The sequence below is a fragment of the Protopterus annectens genome, chromosome 1.part1 (genome assembly GCF_019279795.1).
Source record: "Protopterus annectens isolate FY-2018-M chromosome 1.part1, PAN1.0, whole genome shotgun sequence".
NCBI classification, from domain to species: Eukaryota; Metazoa; Chordata; order Ceratodontiformes; family Protopteridae; genus Protopterus; species Protopterus annectens.
The window spans coordinates 996912259-996935488 of NC_056726.1; the positions used below are offsets into that span (position 1 = coordinate 996912259).

The 23230-nt window shown below is 42.0% G+C and overlaps 1 protein-coding gene across 1 annotated transcript in view; it reads right to left on the reverse strand.

The window, feature by feature from the left end:
• The window catches only part of PRPF31 (pre-mRNA processing factor 31), a 518214-nt gene that overhangs the window by 8992 nt on the left and 485992 nt on the right, over positions 1 to 23230 (reverse strand). The window contains exon 12 of the mRNA XM_044087556.1: positions 14077 to 14175. Coding sequence (XP_043943491.1) covers positions 14077 to 14175 — 99 coding nt within the window. The remainder of the gene's footprint in view (positions 1 to 14076; positions 14176 to 23230) is intronic.

Here is a 23230-nt window from a genome sequence, read left to right on the forward strand (position 1 = left end):
AAACTGTCAGCTACTGAATTTGTTGTATAAAATGTCAACCTATATTAAAACATTGTGTGTGTTATAAGCTATAATCTGGCTCTTCTAAGTTTGAGAACTGGCCCTATGCTTAGCGTCTCATTCATGCCAGGTATACTGCTAGCATCAAGCCTAAGCTGCCAGATTAATTCCTTAAATTCCAGGGTGGATTCCCAGTCTCCACCCCTAATACTTGGATGAACTTGCTCAAGCACCATAAAAGCAAGTTTGAAATTAGGGCAACCAAGGGAATGTTTATAGAATGCGTTACTATCTTTCTTTTACCTATATCATAGATATGCTCATATATGCTTCCTAAATTCCTTTCAGTTTTCCTATATAAAAGCCACAGGTCAAACAATACCCAATGTATACCACACCTTTCGTGTTACAAGTGTAGTGACCGTGTGGTTTCAAGTTTGTTTTACGTGCTTTAAGATATAGATGGTTACTATTAATAATAAAAGGCACTGTTTGCGTGCATTTAAAGTGCCATTCCTTTGTTGAGTTGTCATACAAGTAGTGATATGTCTTTGCTCAAACACCTCTTTTAAATTCGACCTCTTTTCTAACAAAAGCTGGTCTCTTTGGAATCAAGTTTTTAAATTCATCATTGGTTTGTAGCACAAACCAAAACTTATTAATTGTGTTCTCTATCTCCCTTGAATTCTCAGAAAAAGTATAAATAAAATAGCTAGAATTCTCCTGTGCTTGTGTGCTGGAGGGCCTTGGGATGGGGATACCAACATCATTGTTCCCAAACAATGGTGTATATAACGAGTCCCTTTTATTAAGAATCTCATGGATAAGGTTATTCACCAAATAATCCGGATAACCTCTCTCTATAAACATCACCCTAAGGTTGTTAGCTTCAGCAATGAAATCAGGCAATCTGCTACACATACGAGATGCCCTAATAAGCAGACCTTTAACTATTCCTTTCTTTTGTTGGAATGGGTGTTGGCTGTTGAAATGTAGCAGAGAATTGGAAAATGAAGGTTTTCTATAAACCTTAGAGTATAATTCCATTGATTGTGCATCTCTAAGGATTGCTACATCTAAGTAATGAAGCTCATTCTCACTGATTTCATGAGTAAATGTAAGGAAATCAGTGGAAGAATTGATATATTCCAGAAAACCTGTTACTTGATCTCTAGTGCCGTCCCAGATGATACAAATATCATCCAGGTAATGGCAATAAAAAGTGATGTACTGTGCCCAAGGGGACTGGAAAATGTGCACCTGCTCCCATCTATGTAATACCGCATTGGCATATACGGTAGCGCAGGAAGTACCCATGGCCACTCCCTTGGTTTGTTTAAACAATTCCCCGTTAAAAAACACATAACTGTTGTTAAGAACAGTATTTAACAACTCAGAAGTTAAGTTAATGATATTGCTACTTAGCCTGGTTTCATGTTTGAGAAAATCAGTAAACCATTCAACACCAACACTATGGGGTATACTCGGAAATAACTCCTTAATGAAGCTCCTTAATTAAGGAGCTATTAATGAGCAGCTTTACAACTTTCTACTAGTGAATAAACCCAGGGTTCCTATTATTTTCGGAATCCCTAAGACCCACAAAGGCATCAGCCCGTTACCATTCAGACCAATTGTCTCATGCGCAGGTGGGGTAATGGAACCTATTTCTAAATTTATAGATTTTGTCACTAAACAGTACACCCTGGCCATGACCCATGTGATTAAAGACTCATGGGAGTTTCTCAGACTTTTTCCAAAAGAAAAATGCCTCACCTCTTCATTAATGATCACTGTGGATATTAAGGAGTTATTTCCGAGTATACCCCATAGTGTTGGTGTTGAATGGTTTACTGATTTTCTCAAACATGAAACCAGGCTAAGTAGCAATATCATTAACTTAACTTCTGAGTTGTTAAATATTGTTCTTAACAACAGTTATGTGTTTTTTAACGGGGAATTGTTTAAACAAACCAAGGGAGTGGCCATGGGTGCTTCCTGCCACCGTATATGCCAATGCGGTATTACATAGATGGGAGCAGGTGCACATTTTCCAGTCCCCTTGGGCACAGTACATCACTTTTTATTGCCGTTACCTGGATGATATTTGTATCATCTGGGACGACACTAGAGATCAAGTAACAGGTTTTCTGGAATATATCAATTCTTCCACTGATTTCCTTACATTTACTCATGAAATCAGTGAGAATGAGCTTCATTACTTAGATGTAGCAATCCTTAGAGATGCACAATCAATGGAATTATACTCTAAGGTTTATAGAAAACCTTCATTTTCCAATTCTCTGCTACATTTCAACAGCCAACACCCATTCCAACAAAAGAAAGGAATAGTTAAAGGTCTGCTTATTAGGGCATCTCGTATGTGTAGCAGATTGCCTGATTTCATTGCTGAAGCTAACAACCTTAGGGTGATGTTTATAGAGAGAGGTTATCCGGATTATTTGGTGAATAACCTTATCCATGAGATTCTTAATAAAAGGGACTCGTTATATACACCATTGTTTGGGAACAATGATGTTGGTATCCCCATCCCAAGGCCCTCCAGCACACAAGCACAGGAGAATTCTAGCTATTTTATTTATACTTTTTCTGAGAATTCAAGGGAGATAGAGAACACAATTAATAAGTTTTGGTTTGTGCTACAAACCAATGATGAATTTAAAAACTTGATTCCAAAGAGACCAGCTTTTGTTAGAAAAAGAGGTCGTAATTTAAAAGAGGTGTTTGAGCAAAGACATATCACTACTTGTATGACAACTCAACAAAGGAATGGCACCTTTAAATGCGGCACGTGCAAACAGTGCCCTTTTATTAACAGTAACCATCTATATCTTAAAGCACGTAAAACAAACTTGAAACCACACGGTCACTACACTTGTAACACGAAAGGTGTGGTATACATTGGGTATTGTTTGACCTGTGGCGCTTTTTATATAGGAAAAACTGAAAGGGAATTTAGGAAGCGCATATATGAGCATATCTATGATATAGGTAAAAAGAAAGATAGTAACGCATTCTATAAACATTCCCTTGGTTGCCCTAATTTCAAACTTGCTTTTATGGTGCTTGAACAAGTTCATCCAAGTATTAGGGGTGGAGACTGGGAATCCACCCTGGAATTTAAGGAATTAATCTGGCAGCTTAGGCTTGATGCTAGCAGTATACCTGGCATGAATGAGACGCTAAGCATAGGGCCAGTTCTCAAACTTAGAAGAGCCAGATTATAGCTTATAACACACACAATGTTTTAATATAGGTTGACATTTTATACAACAAATTCAGTAGCTGACAGTTTGGTTGTTTGGTGTACAGACAACATTTTGTTGTCTATTACAGTTTTTATGCAATACTGAGGCTTAAATGTTGTTTTTTAAAAGTTTTTAAATGTAATGTTTTAAGAAAATGTGTTATTGTACAGTATATGTTTAATATATTTGTATATGAAATCAATTTTGGTTTACACAAACATTTACATCCCAATAGACTTTTAGTAACAAGCTAAAAGGAAATGGTATATGTCTTTAAATAATTCTCTACTAGCTTGTTTTGTTTAATTAACAATCAATTTAAGCATGTGATTTAGGTATATAGGTAGTGCTTTCACGGTAAGAAGGGAAGACATCCCTGATCAATATCAGCATGAAACTACGATCCCTCATAAAATCATCCAAGGCGAGCTTTGAAAGAAAAATTTCCAAGGACTCCAAAGATAACCACAAGGCATTTTTTAGCTATGTCAAGAATCTAAGTGGCAATGCTCACATCTGCTAGGAGTTAGTGCAGAATGGCACAAAATACACTGAACCGACCGATATAGCCAACATCCTGGCAGACAGGTTCAGTGCAAACGTCACCCCCCTCTCACTCCCAAGAGGGCCCATAACCATACCAGAAGACTGTAGAGTTCCTGAAATCACAGACACTCAGGTTAAAACAGCCCTCTCCAAAGCCAAAAACACAGCATCAATGGGACCGGACGGTGTCCTAGGTTGTGTCCTACATGAGCTCAAAGACGAACTAACCCTTCACCTAAACACACTGTTCAAACTCAGCCTCTCCATAGGCTATGTATCCATAGAGTGGCGCACAGCAGCGGTTATTCCACTCCACAAAGGTGGAGCCACAACAGACCCTGGGAACTATCGCCCCATAAGCCTGACTAGCTTGGTCTGCAAGGCTATGGAGCGCATCATCATGGAACTCATTAACAGAGACACTGGGAACCTCCAAACACTGGACCCTACCCAGTTCGGCTTTGTTAAGGGCAGATTATGCCTCCTAAATCTGGTGGACTTCTTTGAGACAGTTACCAAGGCTATAGATGAGGGAAAGGTGGTACACAGCCTACCTAGACCTCACAAAAGCCTTAGACACCATTCCCCATTCTGGTATTATAGACAAGCTCACCAGCCTGAACATAAATCCCTACGTCACAAGATGGGTTGCCAACTGGCTCACAGACAGAACCCACATGCTGAGAGTTGCGGGAGCTAGGTCCGACTCTAAATCGGTTACAAGTGGAGTTCCCCAGGGCTCAGTCCTAGGACCCCTTCTGTTCGGCATATACTTCTCAGATGTACAGGCAAGCACAGGAGGACTACGGCTGACCAAGTTCGCAGGCGACTGCAAACTAGGGGCTACAATTGACTCTCCGGCTGACACAGACATCCTCCAAAAGGGTCTCACTGAGACGGATACCTGATGTCAAAATCATGGCCTCAAGCTAAATGCCAAAAACTGCATAGTCATCCCCTTTGGAAAAAACAAAGTACCCACAAACTACCACATAGGTGGTAGACCCCTAAATACGGAAGACGTAATAAGGGATCTGTGGACCCAAGTAGATAGCAATCTCAACTTTGATAATCACATTGCCAAAGTGGTTAGAAAATCCTTCTACGTGGCCCACCTAATCACAAAAGGGTTCGCATCCAGATCAAAAGAGGTCATTGTACCCCTCTACTCATCACTCGTCAGACCCATCATAGAGTACAATGCCCCATTTGGGATGTACCTTACAAGACACCTGCAACAGCTGGAAAGACCACAGAAGTACCTCACCAAGAGGATCACTGGCCACAAACAGATGCCCTATACAGCTCGACTGAAGAAATTACAGCTGTACTCGGTTGCATACCGCCTACTCAGAGGTGATCTCTGTCTGACATACAAGGCCATGTCCAACCCAGAATTGATGGACATGCTCCACCTAAAGAAAACCTTATTCCCGTGAGCCACACGCACTAGGGATCTAAACCTCACCACAACAATAAATAGGACGTGCTGGAGGGATAGAGTCCTGTCCCAGAGACTTCCCATGCTTTGGAATAAGATTTCAATCTACATCAGGCAGAGCTCCTCGCTAACGCTCTTCAAAAGAAATCTTGCCGAGTGGATGGGAAAAAAAGTTTCTCGGGGATCACTTCAGTGGCTCTGCTGGACAGAGGCACAGAGAACTAATCTAAGGGGGTGGCGAAAGCCAACACATTCTGGCTAGGCTTATAAAAGCCTTCGGGCAGATAGCCTAGTACCTACCTATGAACTTTTTTAGTACTAAGTTTCTGTAAAGAATCCAAAATATAGACTACTAGAAAAAGCCTGGCATCTCTGGCAACTTTCAAATTTGGAGGAACAGTTAATTTAAGGATCTTCATGTCCTAGTGAGGCTGACCAGAAGGGTGATCCAGAAGATCTGGAAGAGGATCCACCACCCAAGGCAGATGCATTAGATAGGCCCAGAAGAAGGGAAATCAAACTTGCTTGGGCCAAAAGGGGGTAATGAAGATCGCTCCAGCCTTGCACAGTCTGGCTTTTTGAAGAAATTTTATTACAACAGGAATGAGAGGAAAGACAAAGAAAGCCTGGGGGCCAATTGTGGACCAGAGCGTTCTTCTAGGACTGACTCTGTGGAGGGAAACAGGACAAAGTAACTGCTGTGCTTGTTGTTTAGGTAAAAGCAAAAAGGTCACAGCAAGGTTGGCCCCAGTGAAGGAAAATCTGTGTTGCCACTGCCTGAGGGACCATTTGTGCAGCAGAACAGATCTGCTTAGTTTGTCCACTAGAAAACTGACTTCCAATCAAACAGAAAGGAAGAAGTTGACTATTGCCCAAACCCTAATGGCTTCCATCATAGTGGATATGATCAGGCTCCTCCCTGCTTGTTGATATACCGGACTACTGACCAACATGTTGCCCATCTATACAGCTATCACACCCTTGGTACGGGAGTCATGAAAGGCCTGCAACGGTAGAAGGACTGCCCTCATCTCCAAGACAACAATGTGAAGACAGGCCTCTATGGGTGACCAAGAACCTTGAACAGTCTCTCTCTCAAAATACCCCTTCCACCCCAGAAGAGAAGTGTCTGTGGTGAACATGGCTACCAGAAGAGGAAGAGAGAATAGTTTCTTGACATTAGGGGAAATATCATCCAATTGATGCATCTTTTGCCAGCTGGTGTGAGACATGTTGGTGCATGCAGCAAATAGGACATCAGGGACCACTGAACTGAATCAGTCCACTGCAGAGCTCCCATGTAGTACCCTGCATGAGGAACCAGTGTGACTGAGGCAGCCATTATGCCTAAAAGTCTGAGCATATGTCTTGGAGGGGAGAGAAGGATGAAGAATTTATATACTATGTGTTTTTTTTTATAACATTTTGGATTACAGGAGGTTGGCTGTCACATAGTGTGTATCCACATGGCATCTGATAAACCATCTGCTGTGACAGTGTTAGTTGGCACTTTGTAAGACTGTGACCCCCAACTGTGGGACAAGGCTGAGAAAGACGTCCTGTGTTGGACCAACAGATTCCCTGGTTGATGTGGTGAGAAGCCAATCATCTGAATATGGGAACATCTGGAACACCTACAGTTTGAGATACACTTCTACCACTGCCGTGCATTTGGTAATCACCCAGGGGCTGTTTGTGAGCCCTGGTGACTGGCTCCTAGCCAGAAGTGCAGTACTCTCCTGGACTGCCTGGCTATCCTGATATGATAGTAGGTGTCCTGGAAATCTACTGAGCACATCTAGTCATCCTTCCTCAGAAGAGGTAAAATGGACACAAACTGATTAAGGTGGCTTAGGTTCAAGACTGGCCTTAGGTCCCCAGTTTTCTTCAGACCTAAAAAAAGAACCTGGAATAGACTCTGTATCTTGACTGGTCTGGGGGCACCTACTGGATGACTTTTCTCTAGCAGCTTTTTTATTTCTGCTGCTGCAGACTTCATTTGCCTAGGTGGTACATATGAATTTCTTCTCTCTCTCTGGAAAACAAACAAAGAGAATAACGTAGGCTCTAGGTGATGGCTTGCTAGGCTTGAGGATGCAGGAATAAGCTCCTCCTGACTGCAGCAGTTGGGCAACCCTTTAGGAGTGCTAACAGGATTTCTTTGTGAAAAAAAGACTACAAAACCTGTGATTTTGGGGTTCACCTCTGCCTCTGGGGGGACATCCATTAAGGTTACTCCCCCCAGTGAATGGGGGGGGAGGTGTCTGTCCAAAGGATTGCCCTGGCTAAATCCCTGGGATTTTATGAGCCACAGCCTTTTCCCCCCTTTCCGGTTCCTAGAAAAGTCTTTTGATGGGGTTGAAAAAGATTCCTGCTGCAAGCTTTGCCTTCCTTTTCAATCCCAGAGTAAGAAAAGCTTGTACAAAGTTCAGTACTTTTTGGCTGCTTTTTGTTTTGGCAATTTAAGACTGGAGCAGGGAAAGGCTAAGGATCAACCATCAAACCCCCCCCCGACAGAGACACACCAACAGATAGAATGCGGGCATTCCCACAGCCAGGCTCAGCCCACTAAAAATCCTAATAAATAGCAGATGTAACTCTCGATATACACCAGCATCTAAGCAGTGCTCATCTGCCTACTAAAGATTTTGTTAAGCAAAAAGAACTGAGTGAAGATTTGTTTATCCACTTGCACCTGTATAGATAACCCGAGCTTTTCTTTCCATCACAGATCTTCCAATGGATCTTCAACAATGAAGAATCTCCACAAGGAGTAAGGCTGAGAAAGTGGGACCCACCACACTGTAGAAGTAAAAGCTGAAAGCCTTCATGAAGGAGGAGGACTGGGCTGAATCTGCCACAGGGATAAACAAAGGAAGACAACCAGAGCCCCATGACACCTCCATGACTGACACTCTACCTCAGAGCACCCTCAAGCAATTTGAGAGAGAGAGAGAGAGAGAGAGACAGACAGAGGATTCCCCTTCCTAACATGAGAAGGAAAGACAAAAAACAACTCACAACTACAAGACAACAGCCCACAAGACAGGAAAGTTTACTCTGCATTTTTCAATCTGTTTCAAATGCCTGAAATGCTGAAGATGCAACTGGAGCCAAAGAAGCGCTCCTCAGATCCAGAAGAGGAAAATCCTCCACTCTGATCCATCCCGGCTCTGAGGTTGACAACAGAGCCGAGCTATTGAGTGCTGAGGGGAAGTGATGTATTGGAAACATTCAGTGTTGACCCCACTCAGTCTCAGCTCTGTGGCTTTGGCTCCAAGACTTGTCCCATTCAGAGTCATTAGGGTAAGGGAGATCAGAGTTGAAGCAGAGAGGGCTGTCTGCTCAAACATCGGTGCTCTGGGAAGGCTTGGATCAGAAAGTCGGACTGGAATATAAGAAACCAATAAAAGGCAGATGAGGCCACAACCTAGACTCCCAGATGGGGTTGGCAATGGGAGGACCCCCATCTAAATCTGCATCCTCCTGTTGACATCCACTTTTGAAAGGCTCCTTGTGGAACAGAACGACACTGAAGATGAAGCCACTGAAGGCAGTCGAGATGGACATCTCTCCTGCAGGAAGGCAGAGTGCAGGCTAGAATGCACCAACTCTGGTGAGAAATACAGAGGGGCCATTGGAGAACAAATCTGAGAGGATTTTGGATCTAAACATTTAGGTGTTTTCGGTGCAGGGATCCAGATCATCTATAGGATCTAGTGACCACTTTCTGGGTTTCTATTACCTTCTTTTCACATTTTTGTCTCTTTCCTTTTTCTTTGAAGCCTTAGGTTTCTCTGCTATCTTCTCAGGAGAAAAAGCTTCTGAAAAATAATAAGCTGAAGTTCTTACTTGGGTGGGATGAAGGCCCTTTAGGATTGGCTTGTCTATGTCTTTGAAGAGCTTTGGGACCAAAAGAGAGACTTGCTTCGCAGTTGGTATCTAATTGAGCCACCCCAGCCGGTAGACACATATCACGTGGGAGTCATGTGATGGGTTTTGTGGCCACAGGCCTAATACTTCATAGGTTCATACTAGGCTATCTGCCCTAGGGCATTTATAAGCCTAGCCAGAATGTGTTTGGCTTTCGCCACCCATTTTAAATTAATTTTGCTATGCCCTTTTTTGAGGTTAGTATACTGTGCCTCTGTCTAACAGTGACACAGAAGTGATACCCGGGGTAAACCTACGATCTCCCATCCACTCATCAAGATTCTTCTTGAAGAGAGTCAATGAGGGACTCTGCCTAACCTGGACTGGGATTTTATTCCAGAGTGAAGGGAGCCTCTGGGTTATGAATCTGTCCCTCCAGCATGTCCTATTTATTTCGGTGCTGAGGTTCAAGTCTCTCGAGCGTGTAGCTCGATGGGATTTGGATTTTCTGAGGTGCAGCATGTCCATTAATTCCGGGATGGACATGGCTTTATACGTCAGGTACAGATCGCCTCTGAACAGGCGGTATGCTACTGAGTAGAGCTGGAGTTTCTTTAACTGGGCAGCATATGGCATCTGTTTGAGCCCTTTGATCCTCTTGGTGAGGTACTTTTGGGGTCTTTCCAGTTGCTGCAGGTGTCTGGTAAGGTACATCCCAAAAGGGGCATTGTACTCAATTATGAGCCTGATGAGGGATGAGTAAAGAGGCACGATGACCTCCCCTGATCTAGATGTGAATCCCTTCATGATTAGGTGGGCTATATAAAATGTTTTTCTAACCACTTTGGCCACATGGTTGTCAAATGAGAGATTGCTATCAACCTGGGTCCCCAGGTCCCTAATTACTTCTTCTGTACTTAATGGATTACCACCTATGTGGTAATTTGTGGGCACTTTGTTTTTGCCAAAGGGGATGACTATACACTTTTTAGCATTTAGCTTGAGGCCATGGCTCTGGCACCAGTTGTCTGTTTCTATGAGGCCCTTTTGGAGGATGCTTGTGTCGGCTGGAGAGTCGATTATGGCTCCCAGTTTGCAGTCATCTGCGAACTTGGTCAGCCACAGTCCTTCCGTGTTGGCCTGTACCTCCGAGAAATATATACCGAACAAGAGAGGTCCCAGGACTGAGCCTTGTGGGACACCACTTGTAACTGGTTTGGAGTCTGACATGGCTCCAGCAATTCTAACCATGTGGGTTCTGTCCTTGAGCCAGTTTGCAACCCATCTAGTGACATAGGGGTTTATATTTAAGCTGGTGAGCTTATCTATAATGCCCGAGTGGGGTATTGTATCGAAGGCTTTTGCGAGGTCCAGGTAGGCCGTGTGGACCACCTTCCCCTCGTCAATGGCCTTGGTGACTGTTTCAAAGAAATCAACAGGGTTTAAGAGGCAGGATCTGCCCTTAAAGCCGGACTGGGTAGGATCCAGTGTCTGTAGGTCCCCAATATCTTTATTTATGAGGTCCATGATGATCCTTTCCATAGCTTTGCAGACCAAGCTAGTCAGGCTTATGGGGCGATAGTTTCCAGGATCCGTTGAGGCACCACCTTTGTGGAGAGGGACCACAGTTGCTGTATGCCACTTTTTGGGTACATATCCTGTAGTAAGGCTGAGATTGAACAGTAGTTTTATGTTTGGGTTTAGCTCTTCTTGGAGTTCATGTAGGACGCAGCCCGGGACACCGTCTGGTCCCATTGATGCTGTGTTTTTTGCTTTGGGAGGGGGGCTCTTACCTGAGCATCTGAGATGTCAGGGGGGCAGCACTCTGCTGGGATAGATATTTGCCCTTTGGTGGGAGAAGTTTGCGCTGAACCTGTCAGCTAGGATGTTGGCAATGTCTGTGGGTTTGGTGTATTTTTTGTCATTTTGGACTAATTCTGAGCATATCTGGGAATTCCTACCCAGGTTCCTAACATAACTAAAGAAAGCCTTGTGATTATCCTTAGTGTCCTGTGCAATTTTTCTCTCAAAGCTGGCCTTAGACTATTTTATGAGTGCCCGTAGTTTTTTGCTAATACTGATCAGAGATGCCTTCCCATTTTGGAATTTTGCTCTATCATTTAGTAGCTTCCTCCTTCTATTGTATAGTTTGTTTATGGCTGGGGTCCACCAGACAGGACGTCTGCCTTTGGAGGATTGGGTCTTGGTTTTATTTGGGATTGCATGATCCATGCATTCCTGAAGGTGTTCATAGAATGCGTTTATAAAGGATTCTGCGGTCTGGGCCCGGGGGCTTTGAAGGATTCCACCTCGGTTTTGAGGAGTGTGAAATTTGCTTTAGAGAAGTTTTTCACTGTGGTTTTCTGGGCAGGGGGTGGTGTTGGGATGTGAAAATCCAGTGAGATTAGTTCATGGTCTGATCTTACCAGTGAGGGATACACTTCTGGTCTGGAGCAGAGCATACTTTGTAAAACCAGCAGCCTTGTCCTACACAACAATATAATCACTCAGACTAGAGATACACGAAACACCAGAAAATGTTATGCTATTAAAATATTAGAGTAGGGTAGCACAAAATAGCCCAAAGAAAGCATAAATCATAGCTTGAATACCATGTCCGGACCCAGACTTTGGAATCCGGCCGACCGAAGGGCTGCCTGAGGCAGGACAACCCATATGTGATGACTGCAGATGCATCCTTGAAGGACATCAGAATTATTCTGGGGAACATAGAGAATTATGGATAGTGAAAGAGTCAGAGCCCTGGATCCAAAGCTTCTGAAAAGCACTGAGGTCTGATCTGAATGGATCTGGTAAATCCAAAGGCTGAAACAGACATCATATCAGCAGTTTATAATGGAATATAAATATATACCAGCATAATCATTTTCCCTTGTCAACAGCTCCATACTACCACAAATCTACCACTGGCTTTTTTCCTCTTTTATCACTATAGGAGCCCCCTCTAGTAGTCTGCATTACTCCTCTCTTCCTTTGTCCCTGATACTCAGCTGAATGTCCACGCTGAAACCATTTTTTTTGTCAAATATGCGTGCTCATTTCTATCCAAATGCGTCTCCTGCAACACTTCTATTTGTATCCTGCATTTCTTAATATAATTTAATAATTTTCTTTTTATCTACACCTGTTATGGGTGTTTACATTCAATTATAATATGAACAGAGTAGCCATTATGATAGAAATTTACTACTCTCACCTATTATACATAACCTTTTTTTTGAATCTGTATTTCCACCATTTGGCTTACGTGCACACACTGTTTGGCAGGCTGATCTTTTAAGCAGTAATTTCTTCTCATCTCTATTTAAACTTATGTCACATTTTGCTGCATGTTTTGTTTCTATGAAAACAAACGAAGTTAAACACATTTTCAGAGCCCTCCCCATTCACTTTTAACTTGGCACAAATACACTATGGACATTTTCATAAAAATGAAGTTTACCCCTCCAGATAGTAGTAGTTCCCAAAGTGATGGCTGTACCCACATGCATTACCTTGATCTAAAATTACGGCTACCCATGCTAAAGTGCATGTTATAACCTGCCAGATGTCCCTATTTAAGTGGGACTTGTCCTGAGAAAGCCCAATCCTGAGTCCCACACTGCCTGTTAAAATCCTGGCGAAACAGCCCCCGCTTTGTGATTTTTGATTGGCTTATATACTGGCATACGGGCTAATCATAAATCGCAAAGTGAAGACACTTTTGTTCAATGTGAAACAGTGGGCTGTTCTGCATTGAACAGAGGAGGCTCTGCTGTGCGATTTTTTATTGGCTTGTATACCAGCATATGAGCCAATCGAAACTCGCAAAGCAGAGCTACTTCTGTTTAATCTGGAAAAGCAGACAGTTTCGCATGAAAGACCTTTTCTTTTGGTCTTCTGGTCTTCACTTAGCATGAAGGACCTTTTTTGGTTCTGTTCCTACCTGCCATTTTAAAAATCTGGCAACCCTGGTTCCCACCTATACTAATTACCTGTTCTCTTGTTTTCTCGATTCTAGCGCACATATGTGAAAATCAGCTTGCATGTTTCAGTAAACATCAACAATTAGCCTCAAGAAAAAAAAAAAGTACAAATGCTACATTAAATAAGCTAAATTGTGCTCTGTTCTATCAAAAGCATTAAAGTACGAGAGACTACTGGGGAGGTTACTACTAAATAATTTCCCAGAGTTTTAAAGTTTTTTCACTAACCTGCTTCCACTGTATCTTTAAATGTTTCATCAATGTTAAAATGGCAAAACCTAAAGGATTAGCTTTAGCTGAGCTCTCACTTGACCTCTCCTGCTCTCACTCATTGCCAAGCAGCACGCACACTTGGGTAACAGCTGATCCATTCACTTTGGTAAATGGATTAGATCAGTGTCTAGTGCCCGTTTACAATAAAAGTGGAGAACAATGTAGAGAACGCCAGTGACAAATGAAGCAACAACTTATGAAAGTCACTGAAAAAGTAGGGTTTTCACACAGTAAATTCAGAGTTTTGTATAACTAAAAGTAAACACCCTTAGAAAACATTTAAACAGTCTACTAGGAACATCCTAACCAAGAAACACATTTGTCAAATTAAACACCTGTGAAGAATTACATATTAAGAATAACATTTTTATAGGACAAGACAACAGTAGGAACACAGAGGAATCATCTGACAGCTCAGGTGTGCCCAGATTCCTGTCTCTCAGGCATTAAAAACCTCTGTACTAGAGATGCATTCAGATGCAACTTCTTACATAGCCAGGAAAGGAATTTCTGTGGTGTGGGACTTATGCCTTGTCATGCAGCCACTTAACTTAGATGCAATACATTTTTAGAGCATGAGATTTTCTCCTTCCTTAGACGCAATACATTTTTAGAGCACAGGATTTTCTCCTTCCTTAACTCGAGGTCCCAAGCCTCTCCCACATGGCAATGAGGTTCCCGCACTTACCTGAAGTGGTGTAAATGCAACACTCGATGCTGTGCCTGATGCTCGATCTCGGATTGTGGATTTACCACCATAGACCATACTCTGCTTCTGTAAAGTTCTCTGTGGAAGAAAAAAATTTAACAAAAGATGGAAAATTAAACTGTATAAAAGTTATTTCAATGGAGTGCAGTGAAACAAAACAGAAGTCTGTTTAATAGCATCTGAAAATTGCATTTACAGCTCTCTGAGAGAGAACAGAAAAGTCAAGCTGCACCTAATGCCCTATTTGCCAGCTTTAGACTATACATTCTTTCTCATGCATACCTCTTACTGTGGATTATCCTCTTGGACTTTGCAAAGTCCTCTATACCCGAAATATTACCACCATGTGTTCCTACGTATACTGACAGTGTGTTAATTTTATGCAAATTTCCAGTCATATGATTTCTGACGTAACCCTATCTACTGTTTAAGTTGTCCATTTAACCATATATTCCAAGACCATGAAGTCATATGTCCATTGACGCCTTGCCAGTACCCTCCCTCAAGTTATATCTCCTTTCTACAGGACCACCATAACAGACAATGTTAGAGTAAATTAGTGGATACTCAACTCATCCAGTCATCTAGTTTATGTTTATACGAAGATAGAGGCTCACACTGTGTAATGTGCAGACGAAGTTTACTGCAGAGGCTTGGGAGTCCCTCTACCACTTTATATACGTTAGTAAAGATTTAGGTTTCTGGTTTAAGTGTTGGTGGAGATACCAAACTTGTGGAGAAAGAGGAAGACCAGGAAAATTGTCTCTCTAATGGCACATTCAGATATTTCCCCTCAGAAGTCTATAAGGCACTGAAGAAAATGGATAAAGCTTCCAGACTCTCTTGGCAGCTCAGGGACGTTAGGCCTCTGATCTTTTTGGGTTGGAACCTTTGAGGTCTTTATAACAGTTTGAAATGTTTAGTGAGGATCTATATCAGAACATCGAAGTTTCAAAACTATGAATGTTCTAATATCCAACCCTAATCAGCAAAAGCTGAAAATATCGAAACAGAAAACCAAATTTTTTCCTAGGGAAAGAATTTGGTTGTCCGTTTCTGTTGCTTTGGTATTTTCAGCACTGTGGTGGAAAGTTACGGGTCAGGTTCAGGTATGTGTGCGATTGAGTGTGGGTTAGGTATGTGAGTGATTGTGTGGACATGAGGGTTGGGGCAGGTTAGGTATGTGTGCGATTGTGTGGACGTGAGGGTTAGGGGGGGGTTAGGTGAGTTAGGGTTAGGGCACGGGTCAGGTAAGTGTGCGATTGTGTGGACGTGAGTGTTAGGGTGGGGTAGGTGAGTTAGGGTCAGGGCGTGGGTGAGGTGAGTGTGCGATAGTGACGGACCTTAGGATTAGGGTTTGGGTTAAGGTAAGTGGATAGTTAGTGGTGTGTGTATAGTTTAGTGTAGGGTTAGGTGTAAGATTTTAGGTGTGTGTGTGTGGATTGCGGTTTGTTTGTTGTGCTTGTGTTGTGTGTATGTGTTTTGGAACAGCAAATTTTTTCCCTAGGAAAAAATTCACTGTTCTGTATGTTCGATGTTTTCAGCTTTCGCTGAATAGGGTTTGATATTAGAACATTCGAAGTTTTGAAACTTCGATGGTCTAATATAAACCCGTTTAGCGAGATGCATCCCAAAGGGGGTGGTGTTTTCTATAATTTGCTTAATCAATGCAAAGTATAAGGACGTGATCACCTCTTGATGACGTTACTTTGACAAAGCTGGACTAAATAAAAAGGGCCTCCTGACAACCATAGTTAAAATGACAGTCAAAAGAGAGGAAGCCATCAACCTAAGTACCTAGGTCTCTGACTACATTTTCATTTTTTAGTGGTGTGTTGTCTGTACAGTATGATGAAGGGGTGGTTGTCTAGCAAAAGTGATATTACACATTAATATTTAGTTTGAGCCAATTTTTAGTGTACTAAGAGTTTGCTACGGAGGGTTCATTTTGGAGGGTTTGGGTGTCACAGGGTAACTTAACTTAGCCCCTAATTTGCATCCATCTGCAAACTTTTGTTAGCTAGAGGTCTTTGCTCTCTGTCAGGAAATATGATGGGTAAATAAAGAGAGGTCCCCGTACCAAGCCCGGAGGGACACTGCTTGCCAATTTTATACTTTCTGGTCAAGAACCTCCAACTCGCATAGTACAAGTTCCATCTTTTGGCCAGTTTGCCATCTCTTAACATACATGGGTGGATTTAGCATTTAGATTTTGTATGATGCCAGCATATGGAATGGTGTTGATGGCCTTGGCAAGGTCAAGATACAACATGTGCACTGCATGTCCAGCATCTACAATCTCTGTAACCCTTTCAAAGAATTTTACCAGATTAAAAAGACAAACTCTGCCCTACACAAAGCCAAACTGCTGGTAGTAAAGTCTAACAAAAATCTTGATATAGTTTAGGAGGTTAGTTATGGTACATTCCATGGCTTTGCAGATAAGGCTTATAAGGGCGATAGGTCTGCAATTACCCAGGTCACAAGTGTAATATGACACTCCTTAGGGATAAGACCAGTAGCCAAAAAGTACAGTTCTGTAAACTTAGCATAAATGTAGATGTTTGCGTGTAGTCACTGTTGCAGACCTAACTTGTGGGATTTCCTGCTGTGGAAGCCCTTGGATGGCCAGACTACCACAGAAAAATTTCCCTCCTCCAGGAGACGGCAGATGCCCTATCCAATGTCACTATGCTTGGGTATAAGGGGAGTCTGCCAGCACCATGACCTTTATACTTGTCATGCCCCTACAGGTAGGGGTCCCCCAGAGGGACCCTGAGGTCAAGGATCTGGAACACTGAAGCCCAGGACGAGGAAAGTTAGAAAGAGGGTTAACCTGATTGAGAAGGAAATTATCCCAGCCTACCCTGTAGGGGGAGGAGAGAGAGAAAGAACACTGCAACAGTGAATACACTCAAACATCTACATTTATGGTAAGTATACAAAACTGTACTATGTTCTTTGTGTTTCACTGCAGTCCTAACTTGTGGATGATTCCCAAAGCTGAAAGGAAGGGAGGATGGAATATTAAGGAGAGGATGCCCTGCAAGATGGCTGTGGCAAATCCTGCTCTTAACTTGGAGAAGGCTGGAAGGTGGTTATGTTTGGTAAAGGTATGCACTGAAGACCCAAGTTGCAGCCTCCAAAATGTCTTTTGTGGGCACAACTTTAAAAAAAAGCAGTCAGTAGCCCTAGTGGAATGTGTCCTCACAGTATCAGGGGGTTTCTCACCATGATGGCTGAAACAGAAGGAAATACAGCGGGAGATCCACTTGGAGATGGTTTGCTTAGAAACTAGTCTCCCCTCAGAGCTAGTGTCAAAGGGCACAAACAGTTGGTCTGATTTTCTGATAGTCTTTGTTTTATCTAAGTAGTAACAAAGCTGCCTATGTACATCCAAGGAATAGAGTATCCTTTCTCCTTGCTTTCAGGGTTGGGGAAGAAAGTAAGCAAATATATGGCTTGATTTAAGGAGGTCTCCGACACCACCTTGGGCATAAAGGAGGGGCTAGTCCTGAGTGAGACTTTGGGTGGAAGATGATGAATGGTTCCACAGACATGAGGGCCTGAAGCTCAGAAACCCTTCCAGCACAGGTGATAGCTAACAAGACAGTAGTCTTCCAGATCAAAAATTACAGCTCAGGGGAAGCAACTGGTTAGAATGGGGGAAGAGTATGTTTTTCCAACACAAATCTGAGGTCCAGGAGTGGTACAGAAGGCTTTCTGGGTGGCCTGATGTAAACTACCCCTCTCAGGAACTGTTTCATGAGGGGGCGAGAAAAAATGGGAGGTTGAGCAGGTTATGTAGGCTGAGATAGCTGAAGCATGAATTTTTATGGTGGAGCAAGTCAAACCTTTGCCAAAAATGCTGGCCAAATTGGCCAGAATGACAGCAATCTTGGCAATTTTGTGCTTTTTGCCCACACCAAAGGGAGAAACTTTTCCATTTGGCAGAGTAAGATTTCCTTGTGCTAAGTCTTATGTCCTCTTTTAGAATATCATGGACCTGCTTGTCGAGGAGAGGATCCTTTCATGCAGTTAAGGTATCCCCTCCATGTTGAGGGTCTGCAGGTTGGGGTATACAATCTTGCCCTAGTGTCAATAGGTCTACTCTCTCTGGCAGCTGCCATGGTTCAGTGCTGGTTAGGCTGAGTAGTACAGGGTACCAGTGCTGCATGGGCCAGTCTGGGGCTATCAGTATTGTTGTTGGTCCCCCTTCTCTTATCTTTAGCAATACCCTGGGGAGCAGAGGCACTGGAGGGAAGGAACAGAGAAATACTTCCCAATGCAGTCACCACTTATGGGGGTCTGACAGGCTTCTGCTGAGGTGATCTGCTAGTTGGTTGTGTAGAGCTGGCAGGTACTGTGCCACGAGCCTGCTGTTTCCCAAACATCCACTGCTAAGTGGCAAAGTGGGCAAGAGTGGATCCCCCCTGCTTGTTGTGGCATTGTCTTGTCTTCACTACTAGTACTCCTGGCTTCCATTTCTTTTGGAAGGCTATCAGGCTATTATGGACTGCCACAAGTTATTTTAGATTTATGTGCTTGTCTGAACTTGGAGCCCCACTTTCCTTGAGTTTGGAGACAAATGAAGTGTGCTCCCAGGCTACTTCTGATGCATTAGTTGCCAGAGTTTGTCCATGGGGGTGAATCTGAAATGGAGACCCAAGGTTGATGGAGCAAGCCTGGGCCCATCAGGTGAATTCCTTCCTGAACAAGGAATCTGTTTTATCTTGGCTGTGAGAGGCTCTGAATGTTGGCACCTCACATTCATGAGGTACCACTGTAGTTTCCTCATGTGCAGTCTGGCTAGGGGAATCATGAGGATGCAAGCGGTCATGTAACCCAAGGCCCTAAGGTACTCCCCTTGGTGGTGAGGAAATCCTTGACCAAGATTATTTTTTTATTTATTTATTTATTTTTTTATTTTTATTTTTTTTTTTTTTAAGTACAGGGTCAGGTAGGAGACCTTGTTCTCAGGTAAGAAGGCCTTCTGGAGAACTGAATCCAGTAAGGCCCCTAGGAACACAATCTTGGTTGAGGTGTCTGTTTGAGATTTCTTTGCACTGACGGTGAATCCCATGCAGGTTAAATGCTTCTGGGCGAACAAGTCTGATTTAAGTTTTTTTTTCAGGTTTGTTGCCTAGATAAAGCAGTTGCCCAAATAAGGATAAATCTGGACCCCTTTTATTATGCAGAAGGCTATCAGTGGTTTTAGGCATTTTCTGAAGACCCTAGTAGCAGCAGACAAACCAAAGGGTGGAGCACAGAACTAATAGTGCCTGGTACCTGCTCTGAAGCATAATAAACGTCTGTGTGATTCCTCTATAGGAATATGCAAGTATGCATCTTTTAGATTAATAAAACAACTGGGCATACTGTCAAAGCCCCATAGGGGATGTAGTTTTGGTCTTAGCAGTTTAATTAAATGACCTTTAGACATAATTGGGGAAGTAAGGGATTCAAATATTTTGAGACTCTGAATGGACATCTGAGGGGTGAAATTAGCACTAAATATATTTGCAAGGACATTGGTAATGTTTATTAGGTCAGAACAGGAGACATCATTATGAATAAGTTCTGTACAATGTAGAGTATTTTTTTTAGTTTTCTAACATGACTAAATATGGGTTTATACCTCAAAAAGCAGTGAACCGAACCAGTAAAAGTATTCCAATAACAACCACTTTATTCACGAACATCGGGTAACCCCTCTGCTAGGTTAACAATAGCAATAACATTGACAGCTTGCCAATATTTCCCCCTTGGTAGTCGAATGTCTAAAATTGTCTAAAATTGTTTAAAGATTTTAAAGTTTTTAAAGATTTTTAATGCCTAATGTTTTGTTCTTTATCATTTTTATGATCATGGTTAATGTTGGTAACTTTTAGCGGCATGCACTGGAACCGCATTGAATAGATTGGAAAAGAAGTATTTTATACTGTTGACAAGAAATGGTTAATTTTTTATAACCAATTAATCAATCCTTAATTGCATACAGATTTGCTATTTAAATGCACCATACACAATAGTATTCTGTCTTCTGAGGAAGTTGCAATATTTGGAGGCGACGAAAAGTGTACGAGTATTTTGCACGCTTTAAGACTGTGAATTTGATGTTCGTGAATAAAGTGGTTGTTATTGGAATACTTTTACTGGTTCGGTTCACTGCTTTTTGAGGTTTGGACTTTGTTTTTTTGCTGAAATATGGGTTTATAATTAGGTCTGGCTTCAGAGGCTAATCTAAGTTCATGGGCTCCATTAGTGGACTGAATAGTTCATTTTTTTGTAATGTGTTTTGATAGTATCCTTGATAAAAGAGGTTTTGGCTCTACTAAACAATTCTTAAAAGAAGCGTTTCCTGGACTACATCCATCCTGAGTCTCCAGAACTGCAAATAGCACAATACAAATTGAGTTTTACCAATACAATGAACAAAGCCCTTTATTTTTCAGGTAATCCCATCTCTGTACATTCAGTCTACCCTGCTTATTAATTTCTCACAATGTTGGCCAAAATGAAGTCATTAGATATGATCACCAACATCAGAACTGGAGTGTGATAGAAGGTATCACCCCTCTCCCCATATGTATATTTTTTATTCGTTTTTTTCATTTTTTTTATAGCTGAATTACTTTCCTTTTGCTCTGGATTTTTAACCGGAAAGGACAAATTAGGCATAAATGTGTATTTTCAGGGTGTGACTGCAAACGTTCGGTGCAAACATGCCAGTTGAGGACTCTCACTGATAGGTCTTATGCCACAAGGCAGAATTCAGTATATCGACTTGGGGATGGATGTGTGCCCAAGGCAATTAGCTATGTCATGTCACATACTGATGCGCAACTGTTTTTGCCCTCTGTGCCAACAGCTTTTACCCCTATTCACCAATGAGCGCTTACCTGCAAATCAAAAAACTACAGAAGACATGACATCACCAGTACCAAGTGAAGCACTAAAGTACATATCTGCCCATCATGGGGGAAGACCACTTGCAGGAGAACAATGGGATGGTATTTGTAATCCATTAGGAATGGTCCTCTTTTTGATAAGTCAAATGATACAAGGGTGTACCTGCTGTATCCAAGACAGAAACTCTTCCTTGACAGGTACTATGGTTGGGATGAATCATAAGTAATAAATTACCAGGGTTGAAGGAGTTAAAGGCCTACACTACAACACAGCTCAAAAGACTGAATCCTGGAGAGCAGTCTAGACAGACGAGATTAGACTCCAACAGTTGTTGTTGACAAAAAAAAAAAAAAAAATGGTTGAAAGGATGCACTGCAATCAAAAGGTTGTGGCACCCATGTTTGTAATACAATATTCTAAAGCACGTACACTGGAGACACAATCTCAAGAGAAGCAGACTTTGACCACAGCAAAGTCCAGAAAGTAGGTTCAGCAGTTGAAAACAACCAACAGTTATCAATGCACTAGAGGCATCTACTTGACAACTATAAGACTTGTTTTCTGAAGAAAGGAAGATCAACCACCGATCCATTTAACTAAAGCAGGACAACCACTTCTTGGAACCCGAGAGAGGTTGAACACCTATGGTGAGTTAAGGGTCCCCCCAATTTTTTGTCCATCTGAAGAAACGGGGAAATTAACTAGTTAAGCTGCAAAGCCAAGACTGCTATCAAAAGGGACCTGGGATTAAAAGTGGGGGGCAACCACAGAAAGAGGGTAAGACAGAACCACAGAACTGCAGGCTAGTAGTTCTGTGATTCTTCTCTAAGGAAAAAAAGCTATTCAGAAGGGAGAGTAGCTCCCAAGCAATGCCAGACTCAAGCACTGTGGTGGACAGGCAAACACATTAAATATGAAACTACAGTCCCCGCAGGCTTGGTGTCAGAGGCAAACGTGCTGAATATGAAGAGCTAATCCTCCAAAAAGTAGAGGGTCTTCAAAGGAGGATGAAGAAACAGCACTCTCAAAGCAACGTCTTAATCAAGACAGAAGTGGTGCCTCAATATTGCCCTCGACCAAGAGCTGCCCAGGAATCTTTTTTGGAAAGCTGAGACCATAGCATCAAGGAGAAATGTAACGGACTGACTTTGGCAGTACAGAGTGCCACTCTGTCCAAACAAAATTACTCAAGTAATGAAGAAAAGACAGTCTACAAACTAATGAGTAAAGGTGAAATAATAAAAACAAAGACTTAAACTTGGTGCTCATTATTCCCCTAATGTTTATGCAAGATCCCGAAAGAAGGTTTCTCACCAAACATCTGAAGTCTGTGTTGTATTATTACTGTAATGTTTAAACTGGGAACAACTTCTTAGAACCCTAAGAAGGTGGCTTCCTCTCAACTCCACTCCCTACTCATCCGGCCAAGAGAGTCTGGAGGGAAAGCCATGGACCACACTCTGAGGTAGAGATGATGGTCACACTACATAGGATGAATCCCCTGTTGGGGGGGGGGGGGTGAAACAGGAAGTGCACCAAAAGATACGAGTTGTGTCCAGACAGGGCCATTCCAAACTCTGCTAAACCGGATGGCTCCCTGTAGGAGAAAAATCTGTAGATCCAAACTTTCGTATGGCCAGTTCAGACTGGAGTCAAGTTGGTAGCAAACAAGCTTTTGTAGGTAACCAGAAAAAAAGAATGGGCTCCCCAAAGGTGATTGGCTTTCATTTTAGAGTGACAGGGTCTCTACTACTTTTTTTTTTCAAAACAGGTTTATTGTTTTAACATATAAGAGAAATATCATAACAATTTTATACAAGTAATTAAAAATAGGTATTATTATAATATTCAACAAAACAACTAAAGTATTTACAAAGACATCCACTAAAATCAGATCAATTAATTAAACTAAAATACCATGCTATTGAAATTAACATTTTTTTTAACAAATTTTGTAAATGATCCCATACAATATAATAAGATGTTTTTCTATTTGTTCTTGTCCTAATTGTGTTTATTTCCATATGGCACACTATATTCATAACATTTTTAAATTCATTGAATGAAGGAGGTGTATCTGAAATCCAATTTCTAGTTATTATTTTCCTAGCCACTGCTAGAATAGACCATAACAAGGGAAGCTTAACCTTTTTAACACTTTGAGGTACAGGTGTGTTGAATAATATAAGAGATTTAGAAATAATGAAATTATCCGTAAAAA